This window comes from Amia ocellicauda, chromosome 7 (assembly GCF_036373705.1).
Source record: "Amia ocellicauda isolate fAmiCal2 chromosome 7, fAmiCal2.hap1, whole genome shotgun sequence".
In the NCBI taxonomy this organism is placed as follows: domain Eukaryota; kingdom Metazoa; phylum Chordata; class Actinopteri; order Amiiformes; family Amiidae; genus Amia; species Amia ocellicauda.
This window is the reverse complement of record NC_089856.1, coordinates 42,824,378-42,850,325: the sequence shown is the minus strand read 5'-3', so window position 1 is coordinate 42,850,325 and position 25,948 is coordinate 42,824,378. Positions and strand designations below refer to the sequence as shown.

General features: G+C 41.0%; 1 protein-coding gene across 2 annotated transcripts in view; it reads right to left on the bottom strand.

Moving 5' to 3' along the window:
• The window catches only part of LOC136753555 (glypican-5), a 150,200-nt gene extending 129,728 nt beyond the window's left edge, over positions 1-20,472 (bottom strand). Inside the window, exons 1-2 of one of the 2 annotated variants that reach the window (XM_066709777.1) lie at positions 19,938-20,472; positions 8,715-8,876 (exon numbers count right to left, since the gene is read on the bottom strand). In XM_066709777.1, the coding sequence (XP_066565874.1) occupies positions 8,715-8,876; positions 19,938-20,106 (331 nt within the window). In that variant the 5' untranslated portion in view covers positions 20,107-20,472. The remainder of the gene's footprint in view (positions 1-8,714; positions 8,877-19,937) is intronic. The other variant, XM_066709776.1, reaches the window with a different exon arrangement.
• Positions 20,473-25,948: the final 5,476 nt, after the last annotated feature.

Sequence of the window (25,948 nt, the reverse complement as noted above, 5' to 3'; positions counted from 1 at the left end):
ATATTGTGGATCGTGAGGAATACAAATGAATGCGAACCCGAAATCACAAATACTGCGCTCAAGGGGGTCTATGGACTCTACTTATCTACCCACAATTCCACTTGGGTTAACTATGGATCTGTAAAGAATCATGTCTTCATTTCACATCTATCCCATGCCATGATCCAGACAGCTGACTTCAATGTATGTGTCTGCATATGACTCAGCGTACAAGGCCAACTGCTTTGTGGGATGGCTTACATAAGGGCTGAGAGACACGGCGGCTTGTTTACATAAATTAGGCTCAGATTTTTAGTACCAAATAAACAAGTGCTATAAAAAGTTTTATAAACAGGAACGAATATGGCGGAGAGACAAGCTAACAAGCAAATGAATGGATTTTGTGTTCGAAAGAGGTTCAACAAAGCCACATCTGCTCCATCCATGAGAACGCATGTCCTGGGAGGTCAGCAGAAGTTTCTAACCAGTTCCAGCAAAATATTAATAACAATAGCTCTGTAGTCTTTGTTTCTTGTTATTCCATTGGATTAATAAATAATTAGACACAGAGTGCAGCTCTCTTTTTTCATGTCTTGTTTGTTTTTCTTAGAAAGGGCCCAAAGCAAAGACAGTGGAATAAAGACGGGCCAGACAGTGAGGCTGTCCAGCCGCCCTCTCTCGCTCTGCTCTCGTATGTGGGAGCGCAGGAAGGCAGCTGTTCACATGGGGGGGAGAAAACAGACCGGACTGAATTCTCCGGGGTCACAAACGCCGAATATCCTCCTGTCACACGAGGAGATGGTGCAACGCTAGCTGCAAACGAGATCAAATTATTGCTTAGCGAGCAACTGATTTATGGAGATCAATTCCATGGGGGAATCACAAAGGTCCACTTCATTAACCACAGTGTCAATGCCAACAGAGGGACTCTTGTGGAAAGTGGGGAGAAAGTGGTTGTAAAAGAAGGGCTGAATTGTATATTGACCGCATCTCTGGTGTTCCTGGAGAGCCTGACATATATCAATCGGATATCCACAATTTTAATGATCTTGGCACCATCTTACTGCTTGCTTCTGTCTGGACCACCCCCTGGACATGCGCCGGTTCTGGGAGTGATGCTGGAGTAGCAGTGGCAGATGGCTTTCCATTAAAGTTGCATTATAACACGTTTAAACACAACTATCACATATCTAAGAGTAATTGCGCCTTTAATGGACTGAAAACACAATCCTAACTCCTGGAATCTGCATTCCCATTCGACATCTATCTTAGCTGAGGGGGTGAGCCACTATTGCGGGCTACAAATGCCCCATTTCTAACCTCCCGATGAGTAAGATGCAGCCTTGTGCCAGCTAGGTGTAATTAAAATCACAGACAGATTTAACATCATGGCCAGACACCCCAGAGCGCTTTGCTGGACTTGCATGGGTTACACACAGAAAGCTCCTTAGAGAAATAAAGGCAGGGGTATTTATCCCACTTACCATTTGATTTACCATAATACACCATTGCCATTTACCCCAGCTATATTACAGTGTGTACTATTGTATATCATTGTACAACATAGGTATCACGGTGTACCAATGAGCATATTATAATATTGTGATCACTTTTGCCCTGGTCCATTTTTATTAGTGCATTTCTAAATCTGCTGGTGCAAATGATCCTTCTCAGATAGCACTTGCAGCTCCAGTCTCTCTGCCTCACATCCAGCGAAGGGTAATCACCAGCACCCTGCTCCCTCACCCTGGCCACTGCTGAAGATCATGTCATAAACACCTGTTGCAGAGCTCTTTGTTGTGAGGCACGCTTGCTGTCCGGGCATGTCGTATTGTGATCCCAGCGTACATTGCCTGTGGTTTGGCACATTGCAGCTCCTGCTTTATTTTTGCTTCACCATCTAAATTCCCAACATTAGGTTATAGCTGTAGCCTGTAGTTTGAAGTCGCTGCACCGAGTCTAGCAGCATGACGTTTGTGTGAGTTTCTCCATATCCTTGATCTGCACGGCCTACAGTGCTACCTTTTATAACATTTTGAAGATTGTGTATTGTATATTTTATATTTCGATGTATGTTCATTGGCACAATGTACTGTTGTTGAATATGTGTGGCGTTGGACAAAAGCTTTAGACAAATATTACTACTACTACTACCACTACTAACTAATATAATAGTCTACTATGATAATGAATGATTGAAGATATTCTGAAAAATGTGATTTGCTAGTGAGATGGTCTTCTCTAACAGGGTGGTATCCTTGACGGCCCGGTTGGTAGCCCTTCGTAAGTGGGCTATGGCCGAAGTGAGGAAAGTCTGCAGTACCCACACTTCGGTGGGGCCTCCCCCACTCATAGCAGGCTGCTAAAACCCCCCGTGTTTGAGGAACAGGTCCTAGCAACAGGCCCAAACGCACGGGCATCAGGTAGCAGCATGGATTACAGGGCTTTTCATGTGATGCCAGGCTGTGCTGTGATAGGGCACCGCAGGCAGCTGTACAGGGGAGGGGGAAGTCCGCCCTATACATGACAGCTGACTGAACCCCCCCCCCACTCCCTGCTCCGCACACAGCACAAACAGATCAGGCCACAGCATGTCTCGGCCAAATTAGAACATTTATAACGAGCTACTCCAGCCTGCTCACTTCCAGATCTAATCACCGATGACCCCTGCACCCAGCCCCCCGCACACACCACCCAGGAGCTGGGCTTTCTATTTTTAATAGGGAGCTCAGTATCACTGAATTTTCTTTAACACTTTGTACCAGTAGGATAATATTTATCTGTCTATCTATCTATTTATATATGTATTTGCAGTATAAATAGGCTCTTCCTCCAGTAGGTGCAAGTACACAAACTGTACTGCATACATCCAGAAATACCTGTCTATAGAAATATACACTCACCCTGGCCGTCACAAATATGGGAATTGGTGCATGTATTTTTTATTCGCATTTTGATCACTCCCTGCAAACAAACACTCTGGGTCTTCTGTTACACAACTTTAGCAGTGTTTCGCTGTCTGTTTTCCCAGTTCAGGACACATCAGCTATCAGAGCACATGTATGCCGATTCAGCTCTTTCAGTTTGCCTTGCTTGTCACTGTCACTGCAAAGAGGTTCAGGTCAAGGGGCTTACAATGAATCTGAAAATCTGTTGTTTTTCTTTCTGGTTTAAGTGATTCATGTCCAGCTACTCCAGCTTTATTGTGTTGAGAAACAAACCCTTCACCTCCCTGACGTTATTGTGTGCTATTGAAGAATGGGGCGATGTACTGCTTTCACACACATATTTGACTTGACTTGTGTTGCAGAATTTCTAAGTGCAGAAATAAACATTGATAGTGAGGTAGGATCCGTTTAGTTTTCCTTTCTTAAATAATGCATAGTTTTTTCTCTACTCACTGATGACCAGACATATTTTCAATATGGCTGTGTTGCCCCAAACACCCTCCTGGTTCCCCTTTTACAGAGCCATAGGCCTACCAGTCCCACACAGACCATCTGCCTGTTTGCCCTTAGCCAATTAGAGCCGAGCTGTCAGGTGTGATTACACCCGATTGGTCGGATGACACTAATTGGCAAGGCTCCTCTCTGTAAATCCCCTAATTCTCTGATAATCTGGACGAGCTCAGACTAGGATAAAACCAGGCATGGCTTTCCAAGTAGCTCCTCGGTGGCCATTCACTAGCAATCAGGCAGGCGTGGTGGATTCCACCACAACAATTACATTCGTACCAACACTGCCAATGTAGTTGGTTGCCGGTCTGTTTTCTTAATGCCTTCCCAAATCTGGAGAGAGACAAGCAGCAACAGATCTTCTCTGAATGAATATGTATGACTGCTTTGCCTACAGAATTTACACATAAATAAAATGGAATAAAAAAAGAATTCTGGTAAGATAGAGCCACCATAGCTATGGATTGCAATAAGTTTATTAAATATATCACAAAAAACGATGACTGCGGCACACAATGCAAAAAAACAAAATGGTATTCAAAGATTACACATCAGCAAAGCAAGTCTGCTAATGTGATCAATGTTTACTTTCGGAGTATGTTATCCTTTATTGTTGTTTAAACTCTGGCATGGAAAACTAATAGAAAATCAATCTAATTCTGGCATAAAGCAAGTATGCAATTGATGTCAATCAACAATATTATCATACTTAGCTTGAGTACAAGCCATTATGTTTGGGCTTTTGGAAGCCACTCACATTCCTCTGGTTTTCAATGATGTATTGTGTTCTACTAAAGGCTGCCACCCATCATTTTAAGCACACAGCCTTCAAATCGGCACAAAACCAATCGAATCCTAGTCCCTTATCAAATGTTTTGATAGTTACTTCCTTCTGTGTTACCAAATAAAGTTTATTTGAGTTCCTCTTCCCTTCAGGAGAGAGTATCACAGAGTGCAGCTCTTTTAAAATACACACAAAGCGCAAACAAAACATACACATCTGTATAAGCACAGCGATCTAACACCAAACCATCACAGCTTTCATCACAGAGTCCCTGCCAGGGAGGGATACAGACAATTGCCTGAAATGGGCTGGGAGGGTGAAGGAGAACAGTTCCTTGTATTGCTTTAACTCGAACATTTGACATAAGCCCAGGCTGGAGTGCAAAATAACACAACCGACCACTGAAAAATAAATAAACGCTGCAACCGCACCCAGAAGACTATGATGTTAACAAAAACATGGAAGAGAGTGGGATCACCACCTGTTTCTCTGTATCTGAAGACCATTATCATTTTTTATATTCCTAGGTGTTCATAAAAATGCTTGCGTCAAGGTCCTACACAACTCCCTACGTCCTACTCCTATGTAGGAATCCTTGCTCTTGAAAATGTCTCCTAGGACCCTGTCCACCCTTCCTCTCCTGGATGGCTGTGCAGTGGCAGAGTGGCAGAGTGGCAGGGGGCTGGGCAATGGGGGGTGGGCAGGCACGGGCTGTAGCTGATGGCCCCGTGCCCTGAGAGGCAGTCACGCCTCCTTAACCACACTGGAACACTAGGAATCTAAAGAAGTGGTTGCTTCTAATGTTAGGAGTAGCAGACAAAGGGTAACACTAATGGAAAAGAGTCACCTGAATTAAGCTTCATGGAGTATTTTATAGGGGGCAATTAAGGGCAGTTTATACGACATTGCCCAATTATCACATCCATTGATCACCAATTCCAATTCCATGGAAGTGTTCGTTTTTTCTTGTTGGGGATGGAAATATGATCGGTAGGGGATGTCTCTCGAGGGAGAAAGCTGATATATTGGGCAGAAGGCGTTCTCCTAAACTGTCCACAAGAACATCAGAAGAAGGAAGATCAATTACACTCAGCTACAAAGTATGGGCATCAGAAATCACTGCATTTGACTTAGGGTGGCCATTTGTGGCAGAAGTGAATTAAATTTTATCATTAACATCTAGACTACAAAAATATTGAAACGCCCCAAATCACATAAGAAAGCTTTTTCATGAGAATCACTGGATGTCAAAATTAAACAGTCGGGTCTTGTGCAGGGGACAACCATTTATGAAGGGGAAACAGAATTGTAGTAAATGCCGTAAAAAGTGCCAAAATGAGATTTTACCACCGGTATTTAAAGTACTGAAACAGAAAGATATTTGTGTCATTATCTCTAATGATGGTAGCACCTACTAGTAGATCACAAGCGCCGCAGTTTACATCCCGGACATCTGCTGTCTTTCAGATGGAAATAATGCACTGAATGAACAAAATCCATCAATCCTCGTGGCTATCCCACCCCCAATGCTCTTTTAAATCTTTTCTTCACGTTCAAATACCTAATTACGGCCACAAATTCTCCAAGGCTACATGTGTTTAATAATTTTTTTCTTTTCTGCACTGACTTATTACTGGTCGTGTTGTTAATTCCCCAAACTAAAACTACATGAACAAAGTGGTCCTTTTTGGAGCTTTGTCTTTGTGAAGGTGGATAGATGCTGGAGACCATGTTAATGGGAGATAATGTCACAATATAATCTGTTTAGACTGCCTGTGAATCGATTCTGAGGAGGAGTGGTGTGGATCGGTCTTTGGTGTATAAAAGCAGAATTCCATTTTACTTGTGAATTATTTTGGGAAAGGAAAACTAGATTAATTATAAAAGTCCCTATAGACTTCAAGGGTTCATTTTCAAACTTGTAATTTAACTATTCAAAATAGGGTGCTTTCCGCTAAATATATCAAAGTCATATAAAGTCAAACCATTTTATAATTGATGTGAATTCTTTTGCCCGAGGAGGTGGAGGAAAAAGAGGCAAAGACAGCCAAAGCAATTATCAAGTGCCCAAGAGTGGGAATAAGCTATTGTTTAGAAATGTGTTTATACGGCAGTTATTATTTTTCATACAATGGCTTGGCTTTTTCACTTAAGACAGTGAGAAAGAGCTATAAAATACCACAAGCCTGTGCAATTTAAATCCATGGGAATTTAAATCTGTGAGTAAAGTCATTAAAAGCTGACTGGGTGGATATTATGTTGCATAAGAAACACTGGTCACTCATCTGAAAACAGCTGCTGTTCTGACATGGAAATCTAAGAGCTTCTTCTATCTGTTGCCCATTGAGTGAAAACTGGAAATTTTTCTTCCAAAAATGCAAGGATGTATACTTGAATATTTCATCCATGATAGTTAAAGCTCACGTTTTATCGCCCCTCTTTATGGATAATGAATGAGAGGAACAAATACTATTATGCAGTGGTGCACTTCCTCACTGCAACACCCTGAAATGGTTGATACTCTATAGAGGCATCTCCTGTTAAGGACAGGGTCAGCTACTGTCTGTCTGTGGGCATAATCTATGGGAATAATTTAAAAGAAACAGTGTTAGCCTGGAAGGCTTAGATGTGGCCGCCTCTTTCTCTTCTGGAGTTTTCAATAATGCCTTCATCCATTTTTGCCTTTTTTTAGTGAGTGTATTTATTTACTGACGGATTGTGCTGAGTGAATTCTAAAGACATTATTATTCTCCCAAGACAGAAGCTAAAGAAATCTGGCCCCTTGCCTTCCTATCTGGCCTTCGTAACAGTTCCCTTAGCAACCAGGACCCCAAAACAGCAGCCTCCACCGCAGAGGTCAAAGTGTGGCACAGTGGCCAGGCTTTTATGTGCTCTGCACCTCCTCCCCAGCACAACTGCAAGAGTCCTGGAGAAAAGAATCAGGCTTTCTTTATTTTGTTCAATTCAACCTTACCAAATTCATTTTATTGGAAGACCCCTTGATTAAACACAGAAAACAATTGCGGACTGTAGTATATTTTGAATTCAACAGAAACAAACCAACCCACCCAGAAAAAAAGAAAAATGATGGCCCTTTTCAAGAAAACGAGCCAGATCTGAGTCAGAGCTCTCCTGTAGATTTGCAGTGCTGATTAACACAAGGATTTTGGCAGGGGAAAAGGGCAGACAGGCCCAGAGGAGGCCAGCTCCTGTTTTAGGCGTGGATTTGATTGTTTCATAATTTAATGCCTTTTCCTTTTTACTCCAACAAGGTGCTGGATTCAATTAAACCAGAGCCTCTTGGGGTTTGCATCTTGCTTTGCAAATGATAACAGCATAAATTCACAATGAAATACACCAGGGGGAAAAAAGCTGCTTACACAGAAGTATGTGGCCAGACTGAAGGCTAGAGATTACTGTTCTTCTGAGATCACTGATTTCCTAATATATGCTCGAGTCCCCCTGCGTGGATCACTGTGTTTCCTCTTAAAAATGTATGTGATGCAATCGATTTGGGAATCCTGCATGTTAAGTAATGCTGGGAATCTGTAGGGGTGAAAATGTCAAAATACTTAGATTCCCAAGTTCTTATTCACTCAGCATGATCACATGGTGTGTATGAAGCACATCACAGAGAAAGCAATCCAAAAATGAGTTTATGGTGCCTAAGAAACCACTTTAATTGGCTCCACAGCGTTCAGCCTCTCCCCTCCTAAAACAGCAGCAAGTTATTATTTTTATATGTTATGACCCCTCTCCCACCAATGCAGATTAACTGGGTCTGCATGTTGCAATCCTTTTACCCAACTGGTTGAGATCTGCCATGAACAAAACAATTTTCCAAGGAAACTCATCTGGAACTAGAAAGGAAAGGGGCAGAGAGTCTCAAAGGGTCCCTTACCACCAGATTCTCATTTGAGAAGTGCTATCACCTACTAGGGAGAACCAAAACGCCCAGGTGGAAAACGACAATACGTTGTGGAAACCTCTTCCACTGTTGTTCTCTCATCGGTTGTGACACTATTGTATCTGTGAATGCTCAGCCAAGGGAGTTACGAAGAGCCACTCACTTGACCCACCAAAGCTGCTTCGGAGAGTAATAGTCACTGAAGGCAGCTTTGATTAAATCTGTGGTGAATACAGGACATTCAGAAAGGGAATTGCATAACCTGCTCCAAACAGGTAGCTGAATTACTTAAAGAATTAAAGCCTGGCAGAGAAAGCCTTTCATTGCCTCCAGGAAGTGAAAGGCTGTCACTCTAGCCATTTCATACGTTGCTAGTACAGTGTGAGAGACGGGCAGCTTTAAACGATCAGAGGCCTGGGAGCTTAAATGCACTGCAAGAGGTTCAGAATGGTAACTGATTCTATTAAGTTGTTAGGAGCTGGAATGAACTCGAGCACTGGGATCGTGTGACAAGAGAGCGGTGATTGGGATGAAGCTCAGCGCGGCCGACTCGTCCGTAGATCAAGAGCCCAGAGCCCAGTGTCCTCACCTTGGAAGGCCGTGGCGTGGCCCACGATGAGGTACTTGAGCTCGAAGCTGTAGGAGCGGACGTTCTGCAGGGTCTCTCGGCGCACGGCCACCTGGTAGCTCTCCTCCATCTTGCGCGTGCAGCAGGTGGGCCCTTTGTGTTTGCAGATCTGCAGATCCAAGTCTGGAAGAAGAAGAGGGAGACGGTGAGAAAAAGAGTGAGGGGCCATTCGATCTGCAGATGAATGTAATGTGTACTTAAAGCAACACACCAACATCTTCCATACATCACAAACATTGATCACAGGGGATCTTTTCTTTACCTGAAAGAATTCAGCAAAAACAAAACACGTGACATTTGAATTTTCTTGATAGATCTAAAGAAAAGATACACAAGGACTTTGGAGCATTTGTCCCTGAAGAAGCCCACTAGTCTCTCCCTACTACTCATTCCCTAGCCACTCAATTATGGTGCCTAGTCCTCAGCCTGGGTTTTCATTAGATAACATACTGCGAGCTATGAAACGTGAGCCCTTGTGGGTCCCTGTGTCCCCGGTGACTTGTGCCTCCTTTTCCAAATCAGTCCCTGAAACACAATAGGCCCTGCTCTCTTGATCTGCCTTAGCATCGCATTGCTGTCGCTTAATTACCCAGCAAAACGGTGCTTGAGCCCCAGCTGTGCTCATCCTTTCGCAGTGAAGTCATAGCTGACCTATGTCCCTTCACTCCCAGGCTCCGGACTTCAAACCGTCTCGGATACAAAACTAATACGTCGGGACTCGAATCGGAATCCAGCTCAACACTATGAGCTGGGAACAAGGGAAAGTCAGACCAAAATAGACACTTGGCCTGCAAGACAGACAACTACATTAGCTAGATCAGGATTCCCGTATGTTGGGAACCATACTCACGAGCTGGGAAATTTCCTGGTTGGGTTGTATAAATATTGTATATAATTTGTTATATCAGAAGCATACCTCCCTTGGTTAACATTTATAATATGTAACTTTTTACACACCCTTCTTCTAAATATTAGTCTAATTATTATTATTATTATTATTATTATTATTATTATTATTATTAATATAATGCATGCTCACTATTTCCTGTAATTTCCTGTAGTTGTTGTATCCTGTAGTTTTGTTTCACTATACAACGTGTTTGTGTTACATTGTATTGTACATTATGGAAATGTGTATTATTGCACAATTCATGTTTATATTGTTATTAGTGATCATGATGATCACCCTGAATAAGGATGAATGCAAAGGACAGAAAGAAAGAAAGAAAGAAAGAAAGAAAGAAAGAGAAAGACAGAAAGAATGAATGAACAAAGGGAGGAACAAAGGAAAGAAAGAAAGAAAGAAAGAAAAAGAAAGGGGTGAATATAGATGGAGTCACAATTGTTATGAAAACCAAAACCAAAAAATGAATACATCACTTTATAGTTTCACAAAATTAGCTAGAATGTATCTGAAGTGACACAAAACTGCACTGAACACCTTTGTAAAATCAACTGGACACTTGATATATATACACTCACCTAAAGGATTATTAGGAACACCATACTAATACTGTGTTTGACCCCCTTTCGCCTTCAGAACTGCCTTAATTCTACGTGGCATTGATTCAACAAGGTGCTGAAAGCATTCTTTAGAAATGTTGGCCCATATTGATAGGATAGCATCTTGCAGTTGATGGAGATTTGTGGGATGCAAATCCAGGGCACGAAGCTCCCGTTCCACCACATCCCAAAGATGCTCTATTGGGTTGAGATCTGGTGACTGTGGGGGCCAGTTTAGTACAGTGAACTCATTGTCATGTTCAAGAAACCAATTTGAAATGATTCGACCTTTGTGACATGGTGCATTATCCTGCTGGAAGTAGCCATCAGAGGATGGGTACATGGTGGTCATAAAGGGATGGACATGGTCAGAAACAATGCTCAGGTAGGCCGTGGCATTTAAACGATGCCCAATTGGCACTAAGGGGCCTAAAGTGTGCCAAGAAAACATCCCCCACACCATTACACCACCACCACCAGCCTGCACAGTGGTAACAAGGCATGATGGATCCATGTTCTCATTCTGTTTACGCCAAATTCTGACTCTACCATCTGAATGTCTCAACAGAAATCGAGACTCATCAGACCAGGCAACATTTTTCCAGTCTTCAACTGTCCAATTTTGGTGAGCTTGTGCAAATTGTAGCCTCTTTTTCCTATTTGTAGTGGAGATGAGTGGTACCCGGTGGGGTCTTCTGCTGTTGTAGCCCATCCGCCTCAAGGTTGTACGTGTTGTGGCTTCACAAATGCTTTGCTGCATACCTCGGTTGTAACGAGTGGTTATTTCAGTCAAAGTTGCTCTTCTATCAGCTTGAATCAGTCGGCCCATTCTCCTCTGACCTCTAGCATCAACAAGGCATTTTCGCCCACAGGACTGCCGCATACTGGATGTTTTTCCCTTTTCACACCATTCTTTGTAAACCCTAGAAATGGTTGTGCGTGAAAATCCCAGTAACTGAGAAGATTGTGAAATACTCAGACCGGCCCGTCTGGCACCAACAATCATGCCACGCTCAAAATTGCTTAAATCACCTTTCTTTCCCATTCAGACATTCAGTTTGGAGTTCAGGAGATTGTCTTGACCAGGACCACACCCCTAAATGCATTGAAGCAACTGCCATGTGATTGGTTGATTAGATAATTGCATTAATGAGAAATTGAACAGGTGTTCCTAATAATCCTTTAGGTGAGTGTGTATATATATATATATACAGTGGGGGCAAAAAGTATTTGATCCCCTGCTGATTTTGTACGTTTGCCCACTGACAAATAAATTATCAGTCTATAATTTTAATGGTAGGTGTATTTTAACAGTGAGAGACAGAATAACAACAAAAAAATCCAGAAAAACGCATTTCAAAAAAGTTATAAATTGATTTGCATGTTAATGAGTGAAATAAGTATTTGACCCCTTCGACTTAGTACTTGGTGGCAAAACCCTTGTTGGCAATCACAGAGGTCAGACGTTTCTTGTAGTTGGCCACCAGGTTTGCACACATCTCCGGAGGGATTTAGTCCCACTCCTCTTTGCAGATCCTCTCCAAGTCATTAAGGTTTCGAGGCTGACGTTTGGCAACTCGAACCTTCAGCTCCCTCCACAGATTTTCTATGGGATTAAGGTCTGGAGACTGGCTAGGCCACTCCAGGACCTTAATGTGCTTCTTCTTGAGCCACTCCTTTGTTGCCTTGGCTGTGTGTTATGGGTCATTGTCATGCTGGAATACCCATCCACGACCCATTTTCAATGCCCTGGCTGAGGGAAGGAGGTTCTCACCCAAGATTTGACGGTACATGGCCCCGTCCATGCAGTTGTCCTGTCCCCTTAGCAGAAAAACACCCCCAAAGCACAATGTTTCCACCTCCATGTTTGACGGTGGGGATGGTGTTCTTGGGGTCATTCCTCCTCCTCCAAACACGGCGAGTTGAGTTGATGCCAAAGAGCTTGATCTCATCCTTTAAGAGAGTGCTCCTAATCTCAGTTCGTTACCTGTATAAAAGACACCTGGGAGCCAGAAATCTTGCTGATTGATAGGGGATCAAATACTTATTTCCCTCATTAACATGCAAATCAATGTATAACTTTTTTGAAATGCGTTTTTCTGGATTATTTTGCTGTAATTCTGTCTCTCACTGTTAAAATACACCTACCATTAAAATTATAGACTGATCATTTCTTTGTCAGTGGGCAAACGTACAAAATCAGCAGGGGATCAAATACTTTTTTCCCCCACTGTACATATAGTATATACAAATATAAAAACTGCATTGCTGGCCCCAAATTACAAATGTCCCTAAAGAAGAAAGAAATAGTCTCTCCACTGTAATTACACTGGTTGTATAACTCACGTCTTTCTGTCCTAATGTCATCTGAAACAGACTCCAGACCCCAGGCAAAGCAGCCTCTCTAATGCCCCAGACCGGGCCCAATTAAAACACAGCAGGGTGTAAACAAGCCTCCCGTTACTGCCTGCTAATTACATTACTTACCAGACAATTGCAAAGTGACAGTCTAATTCTCTAATTTTCTTTCACACAGGTAAGAAAACACTTTTGGATCTAATTGGCGTTTCGAACTAATGGCTGCATTTGAAGTCGGATGTCGCCCTGCATTACTTGGCCAGCTCTCTCATTACGAAGGTTACTCATTATTCAGCCCAGCCACTTGTTGCTCAAATTGTCTGGTCTGGAACACAAGCACGGGGTTGGAAAACTCTATTTGGACATCAACACAAAACTCTGTGTCTTAATCCACACACACATGTGCAAGTTAACGAGTTAGATACTGCCTTTCTTTTTCATTTCTTAAGCTTTTAACCTTTGATACCTCCCCCTGCCACCATGTACTTGGTACAGAAGGGACATTAGAGTGAGCACAATTCTTGAGGTTACTCTGTTTACCTCATTAAGTCTTAAAGCCCAGGTCTTGAGTGCATTTCCTTTCTTTTCTCTTTCTTTTCTTCACTTTTACTCTGCTTGAAATGCTGATGAAAACACGATTTACATCACTGCCTTGTCTTTGTCACACTGTTTGTGTCTGTGTCTCTTCTCTGCACCTACAGATGATATTCTGAAAGCATTCACTCACTCAATACCCACCCCCCCCCCCCCCCCAATCACTGAGAGCAGCTTTCTCGCCCTCATATGCTTCGACAATATATTCAAATTTGGACAGCTTCCTCCCTATGTGAATGAAGGGATATTAAAATAAACTGGTCTGCGTGGTTTGTGTGCCTGTTGTACAGAAGACAGACTTAAAGGGTCGCTTGAGTGTGCAGGTTGGTGGTGGTAAATCCCACACACAAACTCAAATTGTGTCACGCAAGTTTTATTACCCTGCGCCCTTTAAATATTTTAGTTTATTCTGCCTTCATATTACTTTTGCAGCAGAAAATTACGTACTTTTCTTACTTTTAACTAAAAGTGAGTAAACACACCCGCACATGTTACTTTGGCAATCCAGTGATAATGCTATGGTAAAGAAGTCACCCAGACACCTAAGCAGATTTCTCTAAGACAGGATTATACCAGTGAGAGCAGGGCAGGGGTCCCAATAGACATGGCGAAGCAGACTGTAACGGAGGGGTATTTCACAAAACTCTTGATCTCGTCACCTGTTGAAGCTCAGGCCTCGACTCACACACTACAGTACACGGATTCAGCATGCCTTATTTAGCCCTCAGAGGAGTCCACTCACGCCATAATATCGCAATCCACTTGGGTTACAGTGTTTCAGTGCCTTGATGCTGCAAAGCCATAATGTGCAAATCACACACTTTTGAGATGAGCTAGTGTTTCGTTTGTATGTTTTTTTGTGTAGAGGGGATACACAATTAGAATCATGTGGGTTCAATGCCTGTAAATAAAACCGTAACGTTAAAGATGCCACTGACACTGTTATGGATATTTTTTAAAGAATGTAAAGATTATTTGAATAAAGTACAAAGAGACTGTGATAGATCCTGTATTTAAAACCTAAAAGAATCAAAATTAACACTCTACCCCAGTGTAAACTACAAACCCAGTCAACACAACAACAAAACAGTCGGTTTGTGTTTTTTAAAAGCAAATGTGTTGCACTTTTTGATTTGATTCTGACCTAATTCTAACAGTCTAACAGTTGCATAAGTTATATAGGGGGACTACCTTAGGATAAGATTCACAAAACATCAGCATTTCATTTCTATATGGTGTATTTGGCTAGGCATCTGAGAAGTGAAGCCTTTCAAAATAATAAGGGAATAAGCAAGCTTATAGTATTGATTAGATTCTTTTTTAATACAGAGGGAGACAGGCAGGGAGACAGACGAGAAATACATTCATTTGAAATCCATGAGGGAGGGCTGGGTGGCTAAAAAGGGCACACACAGTATGTCATTTTAAATCTATAAAACATAAATACAATTCTTATCAAGATAGAATTACTAAGATGGCTAGTCTATCCTTAAGTAGCTGATTATTTTGAATGGATTTAATGTATCCAATGTTTCATGAGAAAGTTTTTAATCTTTGCACACTCTGACTGCATCGCCTTTCGTCCAGTTAAGTGAGGAGGTTATGGGAAGCATTTGTGAGCTGGAGACTACGTGACTTCATTGACCAGGTACAAATCACACAAGTATCAGTCAGGGCTGTAAGTTTGACCACTGAATATTTTAAACCACTGAATAATTGTAAGGTGTGCATTTAAAAAATACATATTATAAAAATATAATATATATTTTAAAAAATGTAAACAAATTAATATGTATTACAAAAACGAACCTACCACAATAGTATCTGTTTGATGCTGCAAATTATGTTTATTCATCTGAAAGAGTGGCCCAGCACTACAGCACGCCTCATCCAGATCTCACCCGATCAATACATCGCATTTACTAATCACATAGGACTCCAATCTATCAGCCACTCCAGATTCATTGAAATCCCTGTGTGCTGTTTGTGTTGCCTCTTGTTACGTCAGTGTGTCAAAGCCTTTCTCAATACCACAATAAAGCCATACAATTACCAATCTTTGCCATTGTGTGTGTCTGGTAGGTTTAGCTGGTTGTTAGACAGGGTGTCAATGAGAAATCCAAAGGTTGATTACTGCTCGGACAAACGGGGTGCTGTGCAGAAATGTTAACTACATCATGCATGTTCTCCCTGTGGCCATGTGAGTTTCCCCCAGGTGCTCCGGTTTCCTCCCATATCCCAAAAGACATGCTGCTTAAGCCGATTGGCTACTCTAAATTGCCTGGCACTTGTGTATATGTGTGCTGCCCTGCAATGGACTGGAGTGTTGTTGAAAATGGATGGACCCCTGGCGAACTGAGAGTGGAGTAAGCCACTGGTGTGTTGAAAAGCACCTCTTGGACGGTTGACCAATGTCAGTTCAGCTGCTCTATTCAAATCGCAAAGTTTGGTTCTTATTTAACACTAGCCAACAGCTTTTCACAACCCAGCAGCAGTCTTTGGGTTCTTCATTGGGAAATGCAAGACTTGATGACCTCCCCTTTTGGATCCAAGAAAATGTAAATGCAGTCGAGCAAAGACTCACTGTTCCTCCGGTCTGAACCCCCCCCCCCCCTCACCATCCGCCGGCACATCAGCAAATTAGAAATGACTTTTTGAACGGACTTGTGTTTCAGCGCTCCGAATCAGAGCTGCTTTGCTTGGCATTTGATCTGAAATGGCTGGAAAATCACCCCCTGGTCCTCAAGGCAGAACTTAAAAGGGAAAGCTTAACCGAGGCAACCCCTTGACGATTGCAAAAAAGAAACAAACATGTAAAAGCAATACGTGGATGATAAATTAGCTGTCTGAGCAGGACCTGTCTTCAGAGGTCTGCCGAGGCAGACGCAGTTGGACAGTGTCAGAGACTGGCCGATCTGTGTGTGTTTTGTTGCAGCAGGAAAAATAAAAAGAGGATTACAGGCCGCGCACAGTGGTCGAGATGCAACGAAAGGGGAATGCGAGGAGCCGCAGGAGCACACAGCGCGTTCCTGGGTCTGCTGGCGAGCTCTGGAGGTTTTGATGATTCAGTGCACTGTACATTTTTACCAGGCAGACCGACCAAGCTCCCTCCAGCGGGCTGCCATCTTGTCCAACTGTGGGCTGGTTTGTCCACATGGGCAGAATGTAAAGTGCTTTGAAAACTTCTCACTTCAGATCTGACTAAATTGTTTTGAGTGTGTAAACTTTAAAATAATAATAATAATAATGTTATCTTAAGGCTGAAGTGATGTTGATGTGATGTTTTATTCCTGTTTTTTTTTTTTTTTTTTTTTTTACTTATGATACCTTACGTTATTTATGTGGCTGATGATACATGTAAAGTTGTGGATAATTGTTTATCAAATGCTATTAAAGGAGTAAAGTAACTCACAATGATTAAACACAACTAAGATTAGGCTAAATAGATTAAATCTCTTACTTATCAGTCTTTTTTAGTTGGGGGTCAAAGTACACTTGACTGATTAAAACCAAAACCTGTCAAATGCTTTAACAACAAACTGAGAGATATAGTTTATCAGGGTGTCATCTCAATGTAAGGTAATAGGGCATGGTACTATATTTTGCCTTAATTGAAAATAATTTTCTTGATACTGGTCTCAATACACTAATCAAAGCAATGTCTTGGAATGTCTCAGTCGTAAGGTTCACTCTGTCTGCCGTCTTAATCACTAAGTTATGTCAAGTTTTAACAACTCAGAAAGTGTCAAAATGATCCTGGAAGAGAGACAAAAGAGCTCTGCATGAGCCAATGAACTCCACATCGAACAGCCACTTATCCAAATAAGTATAAAATTAGTCAAAACAATCCATGAGCTGATTGAAGTTTATATCAACTATCTTCACATATTTTAAGATGGTATGCTGTGACAGAGCTTAAGTTATTTTAAGGGTGTGAAATGCATAGAAAACCATTGTGAGAAGAGCTTGACTGAGACACCTGCAGATTCACAAAATCTCATAAAAGACTATGTGCATTGTCTGTTTATCCTTTTGGTCAGTGTCTTCTGAACACCGTCCTAAGAACAATACTCTGAAATCGTAAAACAAAAAAACAAAAAAAAAAGGTTTTCCACATTTCTTTATGGTGATTGACTGATTTAAGATTAAGTGATTAAGTTTTAATGGGCAACAAAAGGGTCATGGGCTTTGTTTATTGTAAAATGCTTGGAATATTTGATATCTCGTTTCCAGTTTCTCTTTTTATAGCATTTAGCGAAAAAAATAAAAAAGGAAAAAGAAGAAAACAAAATATTTTACATTACCGCATACATACAGTTCGGAGTTGGGGCCAAACCACACAGAGAAAAGGGAGTCTGTGAGATTGCTGTTGGCAATGCAATAACCACCTCATTCACTTTTCAGCCACAAGCCTCCAGAGAGGGTTTTTAAATCATGTCAACATGCTCAACCCTAAATCACAGGTCCTACACTTCAGTCCTCAAGGTCACTGGGGTCTTCTGGTTTGCTTTCAGGTTTTAACTCATGTGGTTGTTTCCTTTACTGCACTTCAATATCCTAAAATGTCTCTGGACGAAAAATAATTCCAGGGGGAAATGTTATTCCTGAAGATTTAGGATGTCAACTGCACAGGTAGGACTATAGAGTATCCCCAAAAGACTCCTTGTGAATGAGACTGTTCTATTTAAGGGTGAAGTGCTTTGTTAATGTCTTTTGTGGTCATTAAGGATACTGAAGAGACAAGAAAAACAGACTGACCTAAATCAAATATTTTTGAAGAGCTAGTGATCTCTTTTTGCAGGTGACATTCCGACTTTCTGCGTTTCTGTGTCTGCGTCTGTCCTTGGCCGTAAGACATTTATGTTCCAGTCTATGGGGTTAAGCAGTCACATATGTCTATATAGAGTATGCCAACAAAGTGAGACATGGAAAATTCACACAAAAATGGAAAAACATCTAACAATAAATGTTTCTGTGGAGTAGTGGTTAGGGCTTTGGACTCATAACTGGAAGGTTGTGGGTTTAAAACCCTGGTGGGGCAGTGCTGTTGTACCCTTGAGCAAGGTACTTCACTTCTATTGCTCCAGTAAACTGGTACAAATGTAAGTCACCCTGGATAAGAGTGTCAAATAATGTAATGTTTCAGACTGTCATTGCTATTCAAGTTATTACAGTTTTAAAATGTCACGTCTTATCGTAGGGGACTCAATTGTATCTGCTTGAGCTGCACAAGGTGACTGAGGTTGGTACTGTCTGTGTGTTTAAACCACACGATTCTGGGAATTTGGCAATGTGATTGGTAATATTGGCTCTTACTCTTTCTTATGTTTTCATTTATCACTGTTAGACAGAAGGGGCTACATATTTTCCTCCCAAAAAGACACATGCAGAATGTCTTGGGAATTTGGCTGAACGTTGTTCCCCAATATCACCATCTCCCATTATGACCACATCTAAACGGTTTCTTGTTTACTTCAGGCAACCCTTTCTGGCTCGGTGAAGGGTGGGTATGCGATTTCAAAACTGTTCAGAAAACTGGCCCCATCAACATGAAATAACAGGGTAGTCCTGTATGCTTAAAATTACTAACAGCCCACTGTCACTTGTACTTAAATAGCCTCCTGTTTGACTGTAATGTGCTGCCCATAAAGTGTGCGTGTTCAACTGAAAGGTATATCGAAAAGATGAGGTCAGCGAGTGTCCTTTTAACACCGCTCGTCTGCGCAGTCATGTGTCTCTGTCCTAACTGCCCCACTGCCTGCAATATCACTGTCCCATTCAAAGTGTGCAGTCTAAGAAGCGCAGCCATAGACTCTGTGCCTGCATGAATAGAAATACTGCAATAAATACCGAAACTTTAGCATATCTCTTGGACGCGTCCGGGCTGCTGCAAACATGTCACCTAAATAATCTTAAGAAAATGGTTGGATGAAACGGGCTTCAAATAAAAACTTCATGATTTTCTTGTCAATCATAAAGAACATCAGTTGCACCTACGTTTTAAAGTTATAGTGTGTGTGTGTGTGTGTGTGTGTGTGTGTGTGTGTATATATATATTGTGTACAACAGATTTTTATGACATTTTGTTTTTATTTTACTGTTGCGTGTGTTTATATACATACATAAATTATTTACAATAATAAATTAAAAAACAACGAATAATACTAATATTATTTGTACAATAATACTACTAATACTACTACTACTACTACTACTACTAATAATAATAATAATAATAATAATAATAATAATAATAATAATAATAATAATAATAATGTTTAAGCAGTGGTGTGTAATTCAACATGTAGTTAGCGTAGGTGCAGCAGGTATATATTGTATTTGATATTAACTGTTTATTAGACCAATGCACTTTTGTCATTTTTAAACTGTTATTGCATTGTGCTTGATTTGATATTTTTGAATGCACTGTTGCACTTTTGTATTGCTCTTGTAACCTGTAAGTCGCACTAAATGCCAAAAAATACATAAATGCATCATAACAATATAATACAGCACAGATAACTGCAAAGATACTTAATTTGATCATTATTCCGAGGTTACTCTGTCACAGCTGCTGGGTGCATCGGATACAAAACACTGCTACAATCTGGAAAAATCGGGCTGCAGGTGTCTGACCCTGGGTACCGTGCACAGTTTCAACTCCAGAGCTTGACCCAAAAAACGCCATTGGTACAGGTGAACGAAACGGGTAACTTGGCGAACTCTGACCTGCTCCCGGGCTCTCAGGGACCCATTTGAGGGGCCCGATCTGGCGCAGCTGGAAGGCCGTCTTCACTTCGTGGCAGCTGGGGGCTCTCGCGCCGGACCCCCGCGCCAGCAGCGCGAGCGCGACCACCATCCAGCACGAGACAGCGCGTGGGAGCCTTCCGCGGGACATTGCACCATCTCAGTGCGGCACTCCGGACTGTGGACCCCCGTCGGACCGGACCGAAGTGGAGACGCAGGGGAAAAGATCCAATTAAGTATCAATAAATAAGAGAGTGGCTCAGTAAGTCAATTCGCCTGGGGACTATTCTCACATTCTTGACTTGGACCGGGTGCACAGTGTTCTCAGTGAGAAATACGCAGAAAGTGGGTCGAGAACTGAAGCGAGAGACAACTGTAGAGACCCAGTCCCCTCGCAGTCCCGGTGCTACTGCTCAGACAGAGTCCACTCGCCTCCTGCGTGCATGCTTCCCAGCTCTCTCTCTCTCTCTCTCTCTCTCTCTCTCTCCCTCCTGCAAGAGTTTGCATACGAGCAGCTGAGATTATTGGCTTCCTCTATAATTAGTTTGACAGTCGGGAACTCGCCTTTAAAGCGGCACTCACTCCTAGAGCAAGCCCACAGCTGTCCCGTAGTTAGCGTATTCTGTAAAATAATACATAATAGACTGATACAGATTCACGTCCTATCAGAGGACACGCACGATTTTATGAAACACTGATGAAACACTTAAAGTGCAGAGCAATTACTTTTTATCTCCTTCTCAAATTGTTTTTATTTTGTCAACCACAACCGAGCAGTTTATGAGAAAAAGATGCTAATAAGTGGAAAATGCATTTGCCCGGACTTAGAAAGAAAACCCACAAGTGTGCGCAAATGTGCAAGTTGTATTTAGTCGTTTGTCTTTTGTTTGTTAGATACTGATAGACCATGCAATATTTTCTTTTGAGTAGAAAAGTACGTTTTTCTAGCATGTATTTTTCATGTTAATTCATAGTAGTGTTACTAGGATAAAGTACAGCAGTCAGACTGTAGGTTTCTTCAAAGTGCTGCCTGGATATGGGTGAGTGTGGCGAGGAGGAGGAGGGGGAAAGGGGGTGTTGGGGATAAGTATAGGAACTGATTAGATTCCTGTTTATTTCTTGGTTTTGCAATCCTGTTTGTGGCTTTGGTGTTTTATGCTGATTATCCAGCGTCTGCAGATTTGTGTGAGAGATGGCTTCACTCACTGAGAGTCTGTAATCAAGGATTTGCCCCCAAAGGAGCTCCCTTGCCCAGTGCCAACTGGCCTAAAAAAAAAAAACCTAAAAAAAAACGCGTGATCAAACTACCAAGTTGCAAAGACAGTTTGTCCTGATCAAGGCAACAGTTCCTTTTTGTGTCTCTACAAAATAAAGCACAAAGGTGGAAAAACGACATTACCAATTGCATGACTACATCATAACAATTGAACTGGAAGACATGAATCTCTATTATTATGGCTTTACATGTGACCAAGTCCTGCAGCCTCTTTGAGTAACAAGCTTTGTGCATTTCTCTCCTTGATTAGTTAATGGATGCTTAATCAATAATCTAATGCCCAGTGCAATTTTGGTGCATTGTGGATGAGTAATTATGCTAAATACACCACCACTAACTGATGTAATACTAAGGTTCACTGCTTGAAAGAAGCAGTAAAAATTGAAAGACATACTTGGGACAGGTTTGTTTTCCATTATTTTATTTTTGTTTTGTTTTATGTGTTTCTAACTCAAACGTTTTCTGTCTGTAGAACATTAAAGTCTTAAATTAATTAATTCAATATTTTTAATTAATTTCAAGATTTTCCAGATATGGATTGCCATTGACAGATATCCTCTCTTCAAGTTCCACAAATACATTATGGAAAGGAAAACAATAATTTAGGGACAGACTTATATTCTCAATGGATACAGAGTGCGTATATTTTCATGAAGGGGGTTCTTCAGAAAGTGATGAAAAAGACATGGGAAAAGAATTAGAACTGCTGAAATGCTTAAGCATTTAAGTTTATTTCTAAATGGGTATATTCACACAATTTAAACATCTTTAAATTAAGAACAAAATGGAAGTTACATTTTGAAACCTCAGATCATTGAAATAGAACCTTTTGTGCAAGGCTTGATATTGTTTCCATTTCCGCATCCTTTGTGTGGACAACAAATCATCTCTCACTGAGTTCCAAATATGTCCAGGTTGGCTAATTGCTAGCACTGCTTATTCTCTTAGAAAGTCACCTCCCCATCTGGCTTCATGGTTGATTGAGAGAGTCAATTTAAATAACTAATATGAAGGAAGGGAGCAAACAAACAAAAATATGCAGTACAGGAGACTGGGTTTATGTTTTATCAATGCTGGATTTCTCTGAAGCCCCAAAACAATTTTCTCCTCAACCATTCAGAAATAAAATGCTCTTCAGATGAAAGTGCTGATACCAGCGCATCAAAATGAGACCCAAGTTCATAATGTTTGGAATGTAACTGTGCAGACTGACTGTTTTAACTTAATCTCTAACCAAGAAGAAAAACTTAAAAAAAAATGAAATGTCCATACTTTCCATAACTGAGGCACAACTAAACAGAATATTTCTCCCTGTTTTTCCCCAGGGAGTCCTAATTCCATGATTCCTTGATACAGACCTGATATGTTGAATACATCTTCATAGCACTGAAACAATGTCTAAAGAATGCATTTTCAAATGCTTTTTTTCTGTATTTCCATTAGGTTTCAGAATTGTTAGCATGAAGTACACAGCGCTCTGAGATATTATATTTTGCTTTAGGCTGTGGCGTGTTTTGTATTTTAACTAACTAAATTATTTATTTATTTATTATTATTTTATTGTTGTTATTGTCATCCATGTGTATAGCACACTGTAAAATATAAAAGGTAGTTATAATATGTATGTATGTATGTGTATCTGTACTGCAACAAACACACACACTACTCTTTAACAGTTGTATGTTTAAAATACAATAAAATGTACTTCCAAAGATGCAGATTACTTTATGACTGACAAAGTATTTTTCCTTTCAGATTGGTTATTTTTATTTTCATGAGGTTTAATCAAAGTACTCAAAACCAAAGCATAGAAAGACAGTCAAAATATTGCTACCATAAATCACAATGACTCCTTCCAGGCTATCTATTACAAAATCCCAAATCCCCCTAACTAGTCAATTGCTCTTGTGGATAGCTATGATGTTCTGCCTAATTCATCAGAATTACCATGACAAGCCCTCCCAGTTGTGTGTACCTTACAGCCATCAATGTACCAACATAAAATAGTGAAACAAATGCTTATTGGGTGCCTTTTTGTGCTTGTGTATATCTAATCTGTTTCCATGCACATGCAGAGAAAGTTTACTGTGTGCAGTTAGGGACAGCACAGGCAAGGATTAATATATCGGAATGTAACAGTTCTGAAAACAAATCTCAATCCAAACCATAAATCCTCCTCCTTGCATCTGATGCCCGGCCTCTCCCAATAGACCCTGCCAGACTGCAAACTGTTTTTCTTCGTGTTTTGCAGTGTAGGCCATTTTTTATAATCATTATTTATTTTTATTTGTTACTGTAGGTGTAACTGTGCCCATTAAGTCTTTCCACTTGTTATCCAAGACATAGATCAGCTGTGCTGGTCCCCCAGCCTCCTGAGTAGCTGAGTTTTATTCCACTAGAACTGGTAATGTACTGAGTTGCAAGAAATCTCTGTAGTCTGTAGTCAATTCAATGTAAATTCCCAGTTTGTACAAATATGGGACTAGGTTATGTTCTTGGGGTGTCAACTTCAACTCTTAATTAATCGTGGGGTCTATGCACTGTATGACGAGTTAAATATATACACATTATTATTATTATTATTATTATTATTATTATTATTATTATTATTATTATTATTATATGTATTATTGTTGTTGTTTGTTGTTGTTATAAATGTTTAGTGTAAATACGTCTTCTCAAGAAAATGTAACATCAAAACCCCTTTAATGTGCAAAAATTCCGTATGGCACTGAGAAATATTTTAAATGATTAATACATGTATTTAAAATATTTGTTTGTTCGGGTTTTGTCTTAAATAATATGATGTGAATAAGTGATCCCGCTTGTAATAATGTACATACAAACAGCGCCTGCGCCATGAAGCACACAGTCGCAAAATCAGTGAGACTCGCCTAAGTCTCCCGCGAAAACCGGCTCTCGGTTATTGGATGGTTCCATATCAAGTCATAGCCAATCAGATTAGAGGATATTGGCCAGTCGCAATATAGACCTGTGGCGTGACAACGCCGCTTCAGAGCAAAGTGTGTGCGTGTTTCTACTCATTTTAAAAAAGTCGGCAACCGCGGAAGTGTATTAATACTTTTGTATCAGAACGCATTTTGTTTTTTAATTCGCGGATAAAATGGTGTGAGATGGAAAGAGGTTCTGTGTCCTGTGCCGGTCTTTCTAGCACTACGCCTCTGCTCTGAAGCGCTCAAAGCCACACCGGGGCGGTTGGGTTTGCTGCGTCAAATCAAGGCTGACGTATGCGGGGCTAAATTCGGTTGGATTGGATGCGCCTGCGCGGCCAGGTGGCGAGGGGATGTACGGTGACTGTCCTCTGCAACACGTTTGCAAACATCTTCGCGTCTGATGTAGTATAAGTTGCCAGAATAACATGCTAGCTTTGTATATAAAGACACTACCCACATCTTCCTAAACCCTGAACTGTGTGCTATAGAATACAGACGAAACTAGAGTCGGTTGGCATCGTCTCAGATCTCAGATCAGATTGTAAAAGTTTGGTCTATCGCAAGCCTGCCAGCAGGTGGAGGTAGAGGGCTTCTCCGAGTGGTTAAAACGTAGGGGTTTGTTACAGCTGTAACATGTGCTTTGTGGAATTGTGAGCATTCTGTTTTCCAACGCAGTATTTAGACCCTTTCCTGTAGTCCATTTTCAAACCGTGAGATGGAATGAAATCCAGAAATTCCTGCAGCCCAGGAATCGCACACCCCTGCAGTAGCCCATGGGAGGACAAGGGAGGAAACACTACGAAACACGCTGTTAACCCAGATTCATGGGAGATTGTTGCAAACCCGTATTTAGACCACAAGAGGTTGTGTTAGTCAATAGAATTGATGTATTTGAACACTGATCTGGCAGATTTACATTTTCCCCCAAATGGACAGTTGTAGTAAACAACTACATTCTCCTAGTTTTACTCTTTTGTCTTTTGAGTTTAAATGGGTTGCTTAAAGTACTTCAGCACTTTTAAGTCAATAAGGCACTTAAGGAAAAGCTATTATACTGAATGCTGGAGAACACTCTGCTCAACATAGTGGCCTAACCCCTGCTCTCTGGCCTCTCCAGTTAGGAAGAGTCCAGGCTTTCCCAGGCTGATCTCATAATAACCCTCCCTCCCTCCCTGCGCAGTCCTTGAATCAGTCGATTGTGCAGATGTCAACGCAGTTGTGCTGCCAATATGGGAAAGAGGTAGAAAGGTGGAAGGATGGCGCACAGGTTGAGGTGCTTTATTAACACTGGAAGGTTGTAGGTTTGAGTCTTGAATTTCAATTCATTTTAAAATGAATGTGGATATTAAAGCAAATAAGAAATGACAACATTAATAATGTGCCTTTTCCTCGGTTTTACTTAAGATAAACTATTTTAAGAGTGTGGCTTTAACACTTAAAAGTATTTTACACCATTAATGAGTGTGATGAGAAACAACACCCACTGTAATAGAGGAACTGTGTAACCGGTACGGACTGCAACAAAGTGATTCAAATGTGTTGTCCTATCTCAGACTACTTCTAACTTCGGTTTGTTACTTGTAATACAATAACTGATTGAAAATACAATTATAAACGGGTTTTTTTTGTTGTTGTTTTTTAAGCAACCTCTGTTTTTTTTTACCAGCTTTTGTCGATGTACTCACCCGCATTACAATAAAGTGACATGGTTGATAATAGCAGCCTAGGCTTAAATATGTAATAATAAAAATGTTTGTGAGTAG